This window comes from Pelophylax lessonae, assembly GCF_965119305.1.
Source record: "Pelophylax lessonae genome assembly, chromosome: 2".
Taxonomy (NCBI): Eukaryota; Metazoa; Chordata; class Amphibia; order Anura; family Ranidae; genus Pelophylax; species Pelophylax lessonae.
In genome coordinates this window covers 640981534-640993830 of record NC_138769.1, presented here as the reverse complement: position 1 = coordinate 640993830, position 12297 = coordinate 640981534, and the positions used below count along the sequence as shown (strand labels likewise).

Here is a 12297-nt window from a genome sequence, read left to right as displayed (position 1 = left end):
ACCTGCACGTCAACAGTATTGTTACTGTTAAACATTTCATTGCAGGCCAGGTATAGACAAAAAAAGGGCTTAAAGAGGTTGTAAACCTTGTACCTATAGGTAAGTCTATAATAAGGCTTACCTATAGCTACTGTAAATATCTCCTAAACTTGCACCGTTTAAGGGATATTTACATTGCATGCAGCCGATGACCCCACGGTGAATTGGCTCTAAAGAAACGGCCGCCCGTTTCTTCAGAGCTCTGTGCCGTGACAGGCAGCACCCGCACGCATGCGCGGGAATGATGTCGCGCGGCTCCAGCCAGTAATACAGCCGGTACCTGCAGACACGGAAGGAAGACGGGCTAAGATGGATGCGGCTGCCAGCGGGGACAATGCGGGCTTCGTTTGCAGGTAAGTGTCACATAATGTGCTAGTATTCAAAGCATACTAGCACATTATGCCTTTATTTTGCAGGGAAGAAAAAAAAAGAAAAAAAAACAGAAAACTTTACTTCCTCTTTAACACTACATAGAACAGACTACAAAAGAAATGGCATTAAAAAAAAATGTGACGTGTGCATTGAGTCTAAGCAAAAACCATGTGAAAACTTAAGAGTTAAGCATCCATAGTTGGTACTGCAAGGCACTAAAAAAAAGGGTGGTCCTGGTCTATCACATAAACATTTTACTGAGAAAAGAAATACTTACTTTGGGTTGTTTAATCAAATCCAGCAAATCCTTCACATGATGCCTCAGCATGTTCTGACATTTCCACATTTCATTCAAGGCTCTGGGGGGTAGGAGATAAAGTGATTCCAGTCATGAAAATTGATATAATTCAATACATGCATTTGGTTTTAAAATGTCAAATTAAAGGCTTCTACCCACATGAGAATTGACAACAGCAACTACTATGTTAATTCATTACATTTAGTAGTGCCAAAATGAGTTGCATATAATTAAAAAAAAATGCTACTACTGCAATGAACAACACTTACTTAACAGCATTGGCGTCCAGCGTTGCATACAGATAATACAAGCATTTCATTCTTTCTGTGGTTTCCAAGTTATGAGGTACCATATACTGGGCAAAAATTCGCTCCACCAGCAGTCTATTAAAAAAAAAAAAAAAAAAAAAGTGAACAGCCTATTAACATACACAACATGATTGAATAGGTGTTTTACTGAATAGGAGCCTCATTCATTATTACAAGTGACAAACTGACTGAATGTAAGAAACTTACATTCTAATATTATTATTATTATCTAATATTCTTGCAAAATGTTAAATATACAGAGATCTGTGAATGAATAACCTACAACTACTGTCTTCCATCGCAGCAGACAGCTTGTAGTTCTCAATGAACTGTGAGGGAGCTGCTGAGCGCTTTTGTAGAACATGGATCTTCTTGCTCTCCCTAACGGTTTGCCCGTATGTGAGGTGCAGGCAGACAGCTATACTGCAAGAATCTGCAGGAGCATGACATTGCACCTGCGATCTGCTGATCTCAGGTGCCAATGCTTTGGAGGCTCCAGAAAAAAAATTACATTTTTTTTCCCTGAAAAAATATGTGCAATTATTTTTAAAGTTGAACTTAACCTTTAAAACATACCACCTTAGGGTTAGTGGTTTGGTGGAGATATGTAGGAGGAGACATGTAGGCGGAGACAGCTCTTTATCATTTATTTACCTGGGCTGGTCGGGAGTAGTGGCAATCCTTAGCATGAGGTTTTGTTTAGATAACACACAAATCAAGCTGCCACTGACAGCTTTTTGTTAAGGCTTCTGATTGGGAGCTAGTGTGGTGAGCTCCCAATCATGTGACCATTGAGAGAGCTCATCACATCACTCACATGATGCAGAAGCTGCACAATAAATGGTTAAGGACTGCATTACTTTTCAGCAGTCACAGAACCAAAGTTTGTAGCTTCCACCTAATTTCCTCATAGCAGGTTTTCATTACATTCCCTACACAAAGTGGCGTTCTTTGATCCCACTGGTGGATTACCAAGGGAGCAATGCAATGGTTTTGGACAGGTGCTCATTTCCAAAATTAAGAATCACTATTCAGATAGACATGCTGATTACCCGATTGCCAAGCCTTTTCAGCGTAACCATATGACCAATTTCAAGTCAGGGGTCTGATGATTCGGTGCTCCAAGCACCTTGTTCAACAAGGAAAGCAAGCATTTCGAAACGGTGATTACAATTTATCCCAAAGATCACTATAGTTACATTACATTTCATTTAGGTTATGAGCCAATGTCCATGGATACCTACCCAAGAATAAAAATACAAAACCAACAAAAGCCAGCCATAAACAGTTCGAACCTCGCTGCTGAACCAGCCAAGATTAGAACCATGTATGGGCAAGCTGAATGTACTCAAGGGAGAACACAGAAGCTCCATGAAAGAGATTTTCTCCATCAACACTGTGTTGATGGGGGAATCAAGTGATTTTATTTCCTAAAAATGACTCGGTTCATGGCCAGCTTTGCTTTTGCACACAAATGACTGTGTATAAACAAACATAGCGCATTATCCTCAGCGAGTTTATTAGATAAAAATTAAAATCAGCTACTCACAAACAATCGTGAAATTCAGGCACATCAATTCCATAAAGCTGCCTCATACCAGAGGACCAACATCTTTCCTGGAAGCAGAGGGTTGACGCGTTTCGAGGCCGTGCCTCTTCCTCAGAGCCTCTGAGGAAGAGGCACGGCCTCGAAACGCGTCAGCCCTCTGCTTCCAGTAAAGATGTTGGTCCTCTGGTATGAGGCGGCTTTATGGAATTGATGTGCCTGAATTTCACGATTGTTTGTGAGTAGCTGATTTTAATTTTTATCTAATAAACTCGCTGAGGATAATGCGCTAGGCTGGTGCGCCCTTTCTTTGTTTTGTATTTACAGTGTTTGGTCGACCGCTCTGGTCGTAAGGGGCAGCAAAGCCTAGCCATAATGGATGCCAAGTACTAGCATGAGTTCCGGGATTGAGGCAGCCTGAGGACCAGGTTCTGAGCGCAGGAGGGGGGTGCTGTATAGCACTTATCTTTATTTGGAGTATAAACAAACATACCTGTGCACAGCATCTAATGCTTTTAAATTATACTACCTTTTATCAGAAAGAGCAACATTTCCTACATCATCTCCACTGTGCTAATGAAGTCTCATCTAGGTCTCTTGCACACTGCAGCTTGAAAAAGCTTAGTACAGCTTTTTTTAATGGAGCTAAAATACAGCCTATTAATTGTAATGTGCACACAGGTGTGTAAACAAGCGCTGTGCATTCTTCATTAAAAAAAAAAAAAAAATCTTTTTGCTCAGTAATTTATCCCTCATGCGTGCAAATATGTGAATGCCTATTTACATATTGTTTAGAACAAGAATGTGAGAATACGTTTTGAGTGCTTGCGAAATTGTGCATACACGTGAAAATACATGCAAATACATAAAAAGAATAAAAAATCTGAAGAAAAAAAAAATAGGCTTTTTGTACTTAAAGTAAAATCCATTTCTCAGAGTTCATTGACGGACAAAGTGGTAGATAAATCATAACTACTGGGAACAGCCCCTCTTAAACAGCAGCCTGCAAAACTTTGCGGCCAAAAGAAGCATCCGCAGATGCCAAAGTATCTACCTTATAGAATTTTGGGAGGGTATGCACCGATGACCAAGTGGCTGCCTTGCAAACTTGCGATATTGATGGCTGATGATGGAAGGTCCAAGAAGCACTCACCGCCTGAGTAGAATGTGCTGTTAAAGGGAAAGGTGGAACCTAACCTTTATTGGAAAAGGCTTGAGTCACCGTCTGTCTGATCCATCTAGAGATGGTACCAGAAGAAGCGGCCAGCCCTTTTCTTGGTCTGTCCGTAACCACAAAAAGCGAGTCTGACCTCCGAAAAGAATTCAGTAGCTGCCAGATACACCCGAATCGCACAAACCACATCCAAAGTATGCAAAACAATTCCTTGGGATGAGCCAGCTTGGGACACAAGGAAGGCAACACAATGTCCTCATTCAAATGCAAGTCAGAGACAACTTTGGGCAGGAATGATGGACAGGGACAAAGAACCACTTTATTCTGATGGACCACCAAGTAGGGACTGCGACAGGCTAATGCCGTCAATTCCGATACCCTGCAGGCCAAGGTTATAGCCACCAAGAATGTCACCTTCTGGATAACAGACAAGGGAATCTCCTGAATAGCCTCAATGGAGGTTTCTGGAGAACCAAAAGCACTAAAATTTAAATCCCATAGCGGCAAGAGAGACCGTACAGGTGGAGCCACAGGTTGAGCCCCCTGAATGAAGGTATGAACTAAAAGTGCGTGGCAAGGGGGGTCGCTGAAAGATAATATCCAAGACAGACACCTGGCCCTTGATGGTACTCAAGGCCAACTTGTGATCAACGCCCTGTCGAAGGTTAAGATCCGAGCCACAGAAAAGGATCGATGAGCGCCAACCGACTCACACCAAGAAATGTACGCTTTCCACGTACGATGTTAAATCTTGCTGGAAGACGACTTCCTCACCTTCACCATCATAGGGATCACTGATCCAGACAGACCTCTATCCCTCAGTACCTGGCTTAAAATAGCCAAGCTAAAAAAAATTAAAACATTTTTTTTTTGTTTTACAGCAACTGTAAAGCAGAATGGTAGATTAGCCCTTGGGACAACTTGTCTTCTCTGAGAGGAAGCCCCCAAGGGACGTTTTCGGCCACCAGGATGATTTGAAGAGTCTCACTCTTGATTCCTCGCAGGAACTGCGGAAGAAGCCTGAGCCGCGGAGGATACTGGCCTTACCGTAGCCCTTAGACGCCTGCAGCACCTGTCAGAGAACCCAGTGACAACCTCGTCACAAACTTTGGTATCCTCCTGTGGAGCCAAACCTGCTAAAGGAGCTGCATTTAGGACTGTGCAAACAGAACTGTCTTGAAGGTGGATACCACCAGACTAAGAACCTGTATGCAAATCGGGAGAGAGAACTGTGTGTGACAGCAGCCGGTGAATCACGGCCTGTGGTTCCTGTAATTTGTCCAGAGGAAGGACCACCCTGGTCAGAAAGAAAATCAGACCTAGGTAAATAAATTCCCTGGACAAGGATAGAGGGGACCTTAGGTAGTTCGGATATCACCTGAACCTTTGCTAGAGTTAAATCCACAAAAGGAGCCTCAGGATCTAAAAAAAAACTGAAAAGAAACTTTGCCCCCTTTTCTGGGTACCCCCAAAAGAAACATTTTGCTGATCTCCTTGACGCTCACAAAAGAAGTCCATGGGGCCAGAAACAAGCAAAGATGTCCCCCAACCCCAATAATGGGTAGACCTTCATGCTGAAGGGGTCTTTTCTGCTGGTCCGGAGAAGCTAGCTCTAGGCTTACCAGACCAAGGATGCTTGGAACCTCCCGGGAAGATTTAAAAGATCTATTTCCCCTTATTCTCCGTCCCAGAAGCACAAAAACATTTTCTATGGGCTGAGAAGGAGGACCCCCGTCTGCAACAAGGCTCCTTCCCTTTCCTTGACTGTGGCAAGAAGGTAGTCTTCCCCCCCACCCCGATACCCTTAATGTCGTCATCCAGGGTAGCCTGAAACAGGTGATCGCCTTGAAAGGGCAGATCGATGACAGCTTTCTTAGAGGCTTGGTCTGCAGACCAATTCTTAAGCCACAGCACGCATCTAATCACCACAGATGAAACAGAAAGTTTGGACAGCACAGGAGCTGTATCCAAAGCTGCATCACAAAAACTGCAGCCCATGAACCAACTGGTCTGCTAAATCAACATAAGCAGCGGGGACCTGCTCACTCTCCAGGCCCTGGCACAACAGCTTGGCCCATTCAGTTAGGGTGTGAGACACCAGGGCTGAGGCAAAGAATGGCCGCAATGCCAAACCAGCCATAATAAATATGCTGCGCGCCACAGCCTCCGCTATCCTGTCAGCTGGGTCCTTAAAGGATGGGGTATTTCTCTACTGGGGTCATGGTTGCTTTATTCAACCTGAAAAACAGGAGGGTCCACCACTGGTGAACTAGTCCACTTTTTAAAAAGGGACTCCTCAAAAGAGTAACATACAGCAAAACGTTTAGGGACCTCAAAGGGTCATTTTGGTTGTTCCCATTCCTTACAGGAAAACCTGTCAAAATAAGACCCATAAGGAAACACCTTTGGAGTACGAGGCTACTTATGCGTAGCCAACGACACAGCCATGGGGATAGCAGGGGAGTCCTCAGGAGTCTATGCATTCTCTGCCCAGGGACCCCCCACCAGACTCCAGGTCCAGACGGGGGAAAGGGAATGGGGGAAGCCCAGCTTACTGAGGGATTTAAGGATGGGAGGATGGAACCTGCAGGTTATCTGCGTACACCCCAAAAAAAAAAAAAAAACCCCAAAAGGGGAGAGGGGGTGAACTACTTACCCTTCCATGGTGTGGGTATTGCTCCAGACAAAATCCTCACCACCGAAGTAGGGGACCTGTCCGCCAAGGGACCATCACAACTCAGACCCAAGCCCGGTCGTATGCAACCCTGCAAGATGTTTAATTTGCGGGCCAGCCTCTGACCGCGAGGCTATGTCGCGGCCGACCTAGCGCGTAGCTGCGGTCTGCACGCACTCGCTGGCTGGGCTGGGGGGACCACTGGATCTAGATTATCCAGCCCGGCAGTTGATTGTAGATCTCCCGAGAGAAAAAACAAAAAAGATGCAAGGAGAAAAAATTGCTAGGACCAGAGATCCCAGCCGAGAGAGTAGGTCCTTACTCCTGACTAGACAGAAAATAAACTGATTACCTAGGGCAGAGAGGGGGGATATATATACCAGTTTTTTGTTCTGCCTAGTCCTACTCCTAGATGAGGCACTATAGCCCAGTAGTTCTGATTTATGGAGCGCTGTGTGCGTCGATGAACGAAAGAGAAAGATGCTCAAAACAGGAGTATCATGTGCAAGAGGCCTTATACTAACAATCTCAGGCTTTGTTTGAATTGACATTTTGGATTATGGCTGCAACAGCACTTGATTTATGACTTAGTATTGTATTAGTTAATATACTGCAAGTATCCAGTGCTAGGTGTTACAGAACAAAGGTTTATCAATACAATGAATTAAACCTTATAAAAAATAAAAATAAAATAATAAACTCACCGATCATCAATACTATTTTGGTAATATATGTGCAGAAGTTTATCTTTTATCCAGGAAATCTGTTTTGCTGACTCTTTCCCTGCTTCAGCCTGCAAGGCATACTTCTTATAGATCTGAGCAAGACCCATCATTGCTTCTTTTCTCACTCTCCACTACAAGGGATAAACATGAACAAGAATGAAGACAGGGTTGTGGGAAAAAAAGAACTCAACAGCAGTAACTAATAGGCTGAACTTGACCAACTACACCAGGGCTTGACAAATTTGCTTGGAATCTAGGAGCCAGCTAAAAAAAGTTAGGAGCCATTTTTTTTTTTTTTTTTTTTAACAGCAAAGCTTTATTTTTAATGACGAAAATAACCGATCTTAAATTTACACATTAAGACGAATAGAACCAAACATCATAGGCATTTAACTTGTGTAGATAATGAATATGTTCTGATGTGACACACCAGGTGTTTAATGCAATGTCATTTTTCTTTTTTTCACTTGGCTTTTTGTGGCCATGAATATGCCTTGTACTTTTGCAATTAAAGTACCAATGGTCAACAGCCTTTGCAGGATCAAAATCCTTCACTGATGGTCCATTCATGTTGGTCATCAACAAATCACCTAAACTTTCTTGCTGCATTAAAGATCTGAACTTTTTACAAAGTTAATTAAGCTGAATTCTCCCTCACAACATGCGTTTGAGACAGGCAACACGGATACTATAGACAACAAAGTTTCCCAAAACTGGAAATCTGTCTGTGTTGGAGAGTGCCAAATCCAGATGTTCACTCAGTTTCTTTCCTTTTCCAAGGACTTTAAATGCATACCACTCATTGTGGATTGCATACATGCATTTATCGTGCATTTCAGGCAATGAGAGTTGTTTCTGGAAATGCTGAGCCAATTTTGGAATGTCATCAACACCATAGTCTTCTAGTGCTTTTCCCAATGGCCAGGCAAAGGTATCAAACACTGCAGTGGAACGTTCAATATTCCTTTGAATGAGAAATCGCTCTTCTAGATATTTTACACCATACTGAATCAATTTGTTCTTTTCATGCTGGATCAAAGAAGTTGCAGTATTACAGAGTCCATGCAACTTGTACATCTTGATAGTGTCCTTTGAGTGATTTTCCAGTTAGAAATCTCTCCTCATACTGTTTTGGCACATCTTTGAGTGATTTTAAAGAAGAAATGGTGTTTTTCACATGCAACTCAATTGTGCTTAAGAAAAGCTCTTCCCTTTGAAATAAAAGGGAGAGGTTCTTAATTTCTAGGTAGTCAAGCAGAAAATGGAGCATGTGAACAAATTTAAAATCAGTTAGTTTTTTCAAAAAACCATGTGCAACTGCAGAAGCACTGTCTTTTTCTGCAGCAACACTTTCCAGGTGGACTGTCACACATCTCCAATCTTTGACAAGCGCAGAGGGAGCACTAACTTTGCTCGACACCAATCTTATGTTATGCAAGTACTGAAATTTCTGGATTTTTTTTTTTTTCATGAAAACTTTCAGCTACCTGCTTTAGCTGTCACATTCTCTTGGGTGAATGCTGGTAAAATTGGTACAGCTTCTTTAAAATAGAGTCAAGGTCATCAATGCATTTTCCCTCTTTCACAGAGCTTAATACACTTAAATTTAATCTGTGTGCAACACAGTGAATGCCAATTACAAGGCGGAGATTTTGATGTACTTTCTGTACCAGTCCATTTTTTTTCCAATCATGATTGCAGCACCATCTGTACCAATTCCAATCAGCTGGTTTGAAAAAAGCCAGTCTAAAAGACCATGTGTCTTCAGCTCTTTAGTGATGGTTTCTAAGTATCCATCTGCAAATGCCATTTCAAGAGGTAGGACTGATAGAAATACTTATTTGATCCTATTGTTCTTGACGTATATGACATATAATATTAATTCTTCTACTCCTCCTTTGTCAGTTGATCCATCTAGCATCAAACTAACATATTTTGCCTCCTTTAGCTCGCAGATGAGTTATTTCCAGATTACAGTTGCAATATGTGAGATGCATTCCTTGCATCTCTTGTCATTTGCATACTCCTCTCTCACAGCAACCCCTAGTTTCCCTGTTAGCTCTAACAAACCTTTAAAGTCTGTATATGGCTTGTTGTTTTTTGCAATATAATAGACCACATTTAATAGAACCTTCATGTGGTTGAACATCCCTTGGTCCATTTTCTGAATTCATTCTGCCAATGGCGTAGCTTCTGGAGCCAACAGGGCATGTTTGGCCTTCATACATTTTTCATGCTGGAGTGACTTTCCATGTTTTTTGAAGGTCTCCATTTTAAATGGTTCTGAAAACCCTTTCAAAATCTTGGATGTACAGTGGGGATCGAAAGTTTGGGCACCCCAGGTAAAATTTTTATTAATGTGCATAAAGAAGCCCAGGAAAGATGGAAAAATCTCCAAAAGGCATCAAATTACAGATTGGACATTCTTATATGTCAACAAAAGTTAGATTTTATTTCCATCATTGACACTTTCAAAATTACAGAAAACAAAAAAATGGCGTCTGCAAAAGTTTGGGTACCCTGCAGAATTTATAGCATGCACTGCCCCCTTTGCAAGGTTGAGACCTGCCAGTGTCATGGATTGTTCTCAATCATTGTCTGGGAAGACCAGGTGATGTCAATCTCAAAGGTTTTAAATGCCCAGATTCCTCTGACCTTGCCCCAACAATCAGCACCATGGGATCTTCTAAGCAGTTGTCTAGAAAACTGAAACTGAAAATAGTTGACGCTCACAAAGCTGGAGAAGGCTATAAGAAGATAGCAAAGCGTTTCAGATGTCAATATCCTCTGTTCGGAATGTAATTAACCACTTCCATACCGCGTCATGTAAAATGACGTCGGCAAAGTGGTTGTGAGGATCCGGGCCGCCGTCATATAACGTCGCCTGGATCTCCCCTCTACTGCATGCCCCCGGGGGCGCGCAGCGCGGCGATCGGGGGTGAGGCTCGTCCCTCGGACATAGCCCATCCCTGATCAAGGTAAACAGCCAATAGAAATTGGCTGTTTACCACGTGATCGGCTGTGTCCAGCACGAGCCGCTCGTTCTCTCTGCAATGCGCGCCCCCGGGGGCGCGCAGAGCAGCGATCGGGGACGAGGCTCGTCCCTCGGACAGAGTCGATCCCCGATCTAGGTAAAGAGCCAATAAAATTGGCTCTTTACCACGTGACCGGTGGTGTCCAATCACAGCCGGTCACAAAAGTCAACAGAGAACACGGTAACTAGCTGTCACCGTGTTCTCCTCCTCACACACTGATCCTGTGTGAGGAAGAGAGTGTGGTAACAGTTAGTTACCAATCATAGTGCACCCAAAACACACTGATTGCCCCCCCCCCCCCAATAAAGAGCACCTGTCACTAGCCCATCAAAGTACCCGAGTACCTGTCACCAGCCCATCGGGTACTCTGATGACGGGTACGCGGGTACTCTGATGACGGGTACGCGGGTACTCTGATGACGGGTACGCGGGTACTCTGATGACGGGTACGCGGGTACTCTGATGACGGGTACGCGGGTACTCTGATGACGGGTACGCGGGTACTCTGATGACGGGTACGCGGGTACTCTGATGACGGGTACTCGGGTACTTTGAGTACCTGTCAATGGAGTACCCGTCATCAGAGTACCTGAGTACCTGTCACCTACCCATCAGAGTACCCGAGTACCTTCCACCTGCTCATCAGAGTACCTGACGCCTGAAGTACCCGAGTACTTGCCGCCTGCTCATCAGTACCCATCACTACTCATCAGTACCTATCACGTATCAGTACTGATCATCAGTACCCATCAGTACAGTATCACCTATCAGTACTAATCAGTACTTATCACCTGCCTGTCACCTGCCCATCAGAGTATCCGAGTACCTGTCACCTGCCTATCGGAGTACTCGAGTACCTGCCACTTGCTCATCAGTACCAGAGTACCTGTCACCTGCCCAACAAAGTACCCGAGTACCTATCACCCTTCATACAGCCACCATGTCCAAGTCCAAAAAGGTTTATATACGTCCTCCGTTTAAACCTAAATACCGGTGTTATGGCAGCAGATAGCTGCCATAACCCTGGTATTTTTTTAAACGGTGGACGGTTGGCTTTCCGATAAGGGTGGTCCCAGATGGCGGAAGAGGCGCCCCCCCCTCCCGCCACGTTCCGGTCCTTTTCCCCGCTTACCGGACCCGCCGGCAGCGGGGAAAACGATCCGGTCCCAGATCCTCACAGACAGGATGTCGAGTGAGGGCAAGCTTGCCCTCACTTGACTCTATGGTCTTGGAGGACCGGAGCTACGGAAAAACGGAATTTTTGTAAAATCTTACCTGTAAAATTCCTTTCTCTGAGTCCTCCGACAGTCGCCGCCTCTTCATATTCGTCACATATGGGGTATTAGACTTTGCTCCGAAGGAGTAGCTAGGCAACAGAATATGTTAACAATAAAGCTTTAACATATCCCACCCTCAAGGGGTGGTCCCCTCAGTCAATACCCTCCTACTTCCTGCAACCATATCTCAGTTTTAGTGGAATAGCAGTAGAGTATACATTCAAACCCCAAAAGAGGGGCGGGGGCGGCGACTGTCGGAGGACTCAGAGAAAGGAATTTTACAGGTAAGATTTTACAAAAATTCCGTTTTCTCTTACGTCCTCCGACAGTCGCCGCCTCTTCATATTCGTCACATATGGGGACGTCCCAAAGCAGTGCAAACATGAGGGGTGGGAAACGCATCCGCGCCGAAAGGCAACGCAGTCTCCACATCAAAGAAAGGAACCTTACCAAAGGAAGGAACTAGCTGGGCAACAGCAAAAATAAGTGCTCAACAGGAGCAACAACCCAGGAAAAGACAAAAAACCAGGGGATACAAAACTTATCCCAACAGCCAGGAGTCCCCAACAAGGGACCCTAGGGAACAGCCGCACTAAGAACCTTGCGGCCAAAGGAAGCATCCGCCGATGCCTGAACATCTACTTTGTAGAATTTTGTGAAAGTGTGCACGGTCGACCAAGTCGCCGCCTTACACACCTGGGCTACAGAAGCCCCATGACGACAGGCCCAAGACGTACTCAGAGATCTAGTAGAGTGCGCCTTCACAGGTACAGGGGGAACCTTCCCCTGCAAGGCATAAGCCTGTTCAATGGTCTGCCTGATCCATTTGGCAATGGTAGAGGCGGAAGC

At 44.3% G+C, this 12297-nt stretch overlaps 1 protein-coding gene and 1 pseudogene across 2 annotated transcripts in view; both read right to left on the bottom strand.

Moving 5' to 3' along the window:
• The window catches only part of PDS5B (PDS5 cohesin associated factor B), a 354701-nt gene that overhangs the window by 210668 nt on the left and 131736 nt on the right, over positions 1-12297 (bottom strand). Inside the window, exons 12-14 of the mRNA XM_082246014.1 lie at positions 7116-7267; positions 979-1092; positions 689-770 (exon numbers count right to left, since the gene is read on the bottom strand). Coding sequence (XP_082102140.1) covers positions 689-770; positions 979-1092; positions 7116-7267 — 348 coding nt within the window. The remainder of the gene's footprint in view (positions 1-688; positions 771-978; positions 1093-7115; positions 7268-12297) is intronic.
• LOC309546737 (zinc finger protein 862-like) lies at positions 7494-9297 on the bottom strand (annotated as a pseudogene). Its single transcript has one exon. The product of its transcript is annotated as a zinc finger protein 862-like (transcript).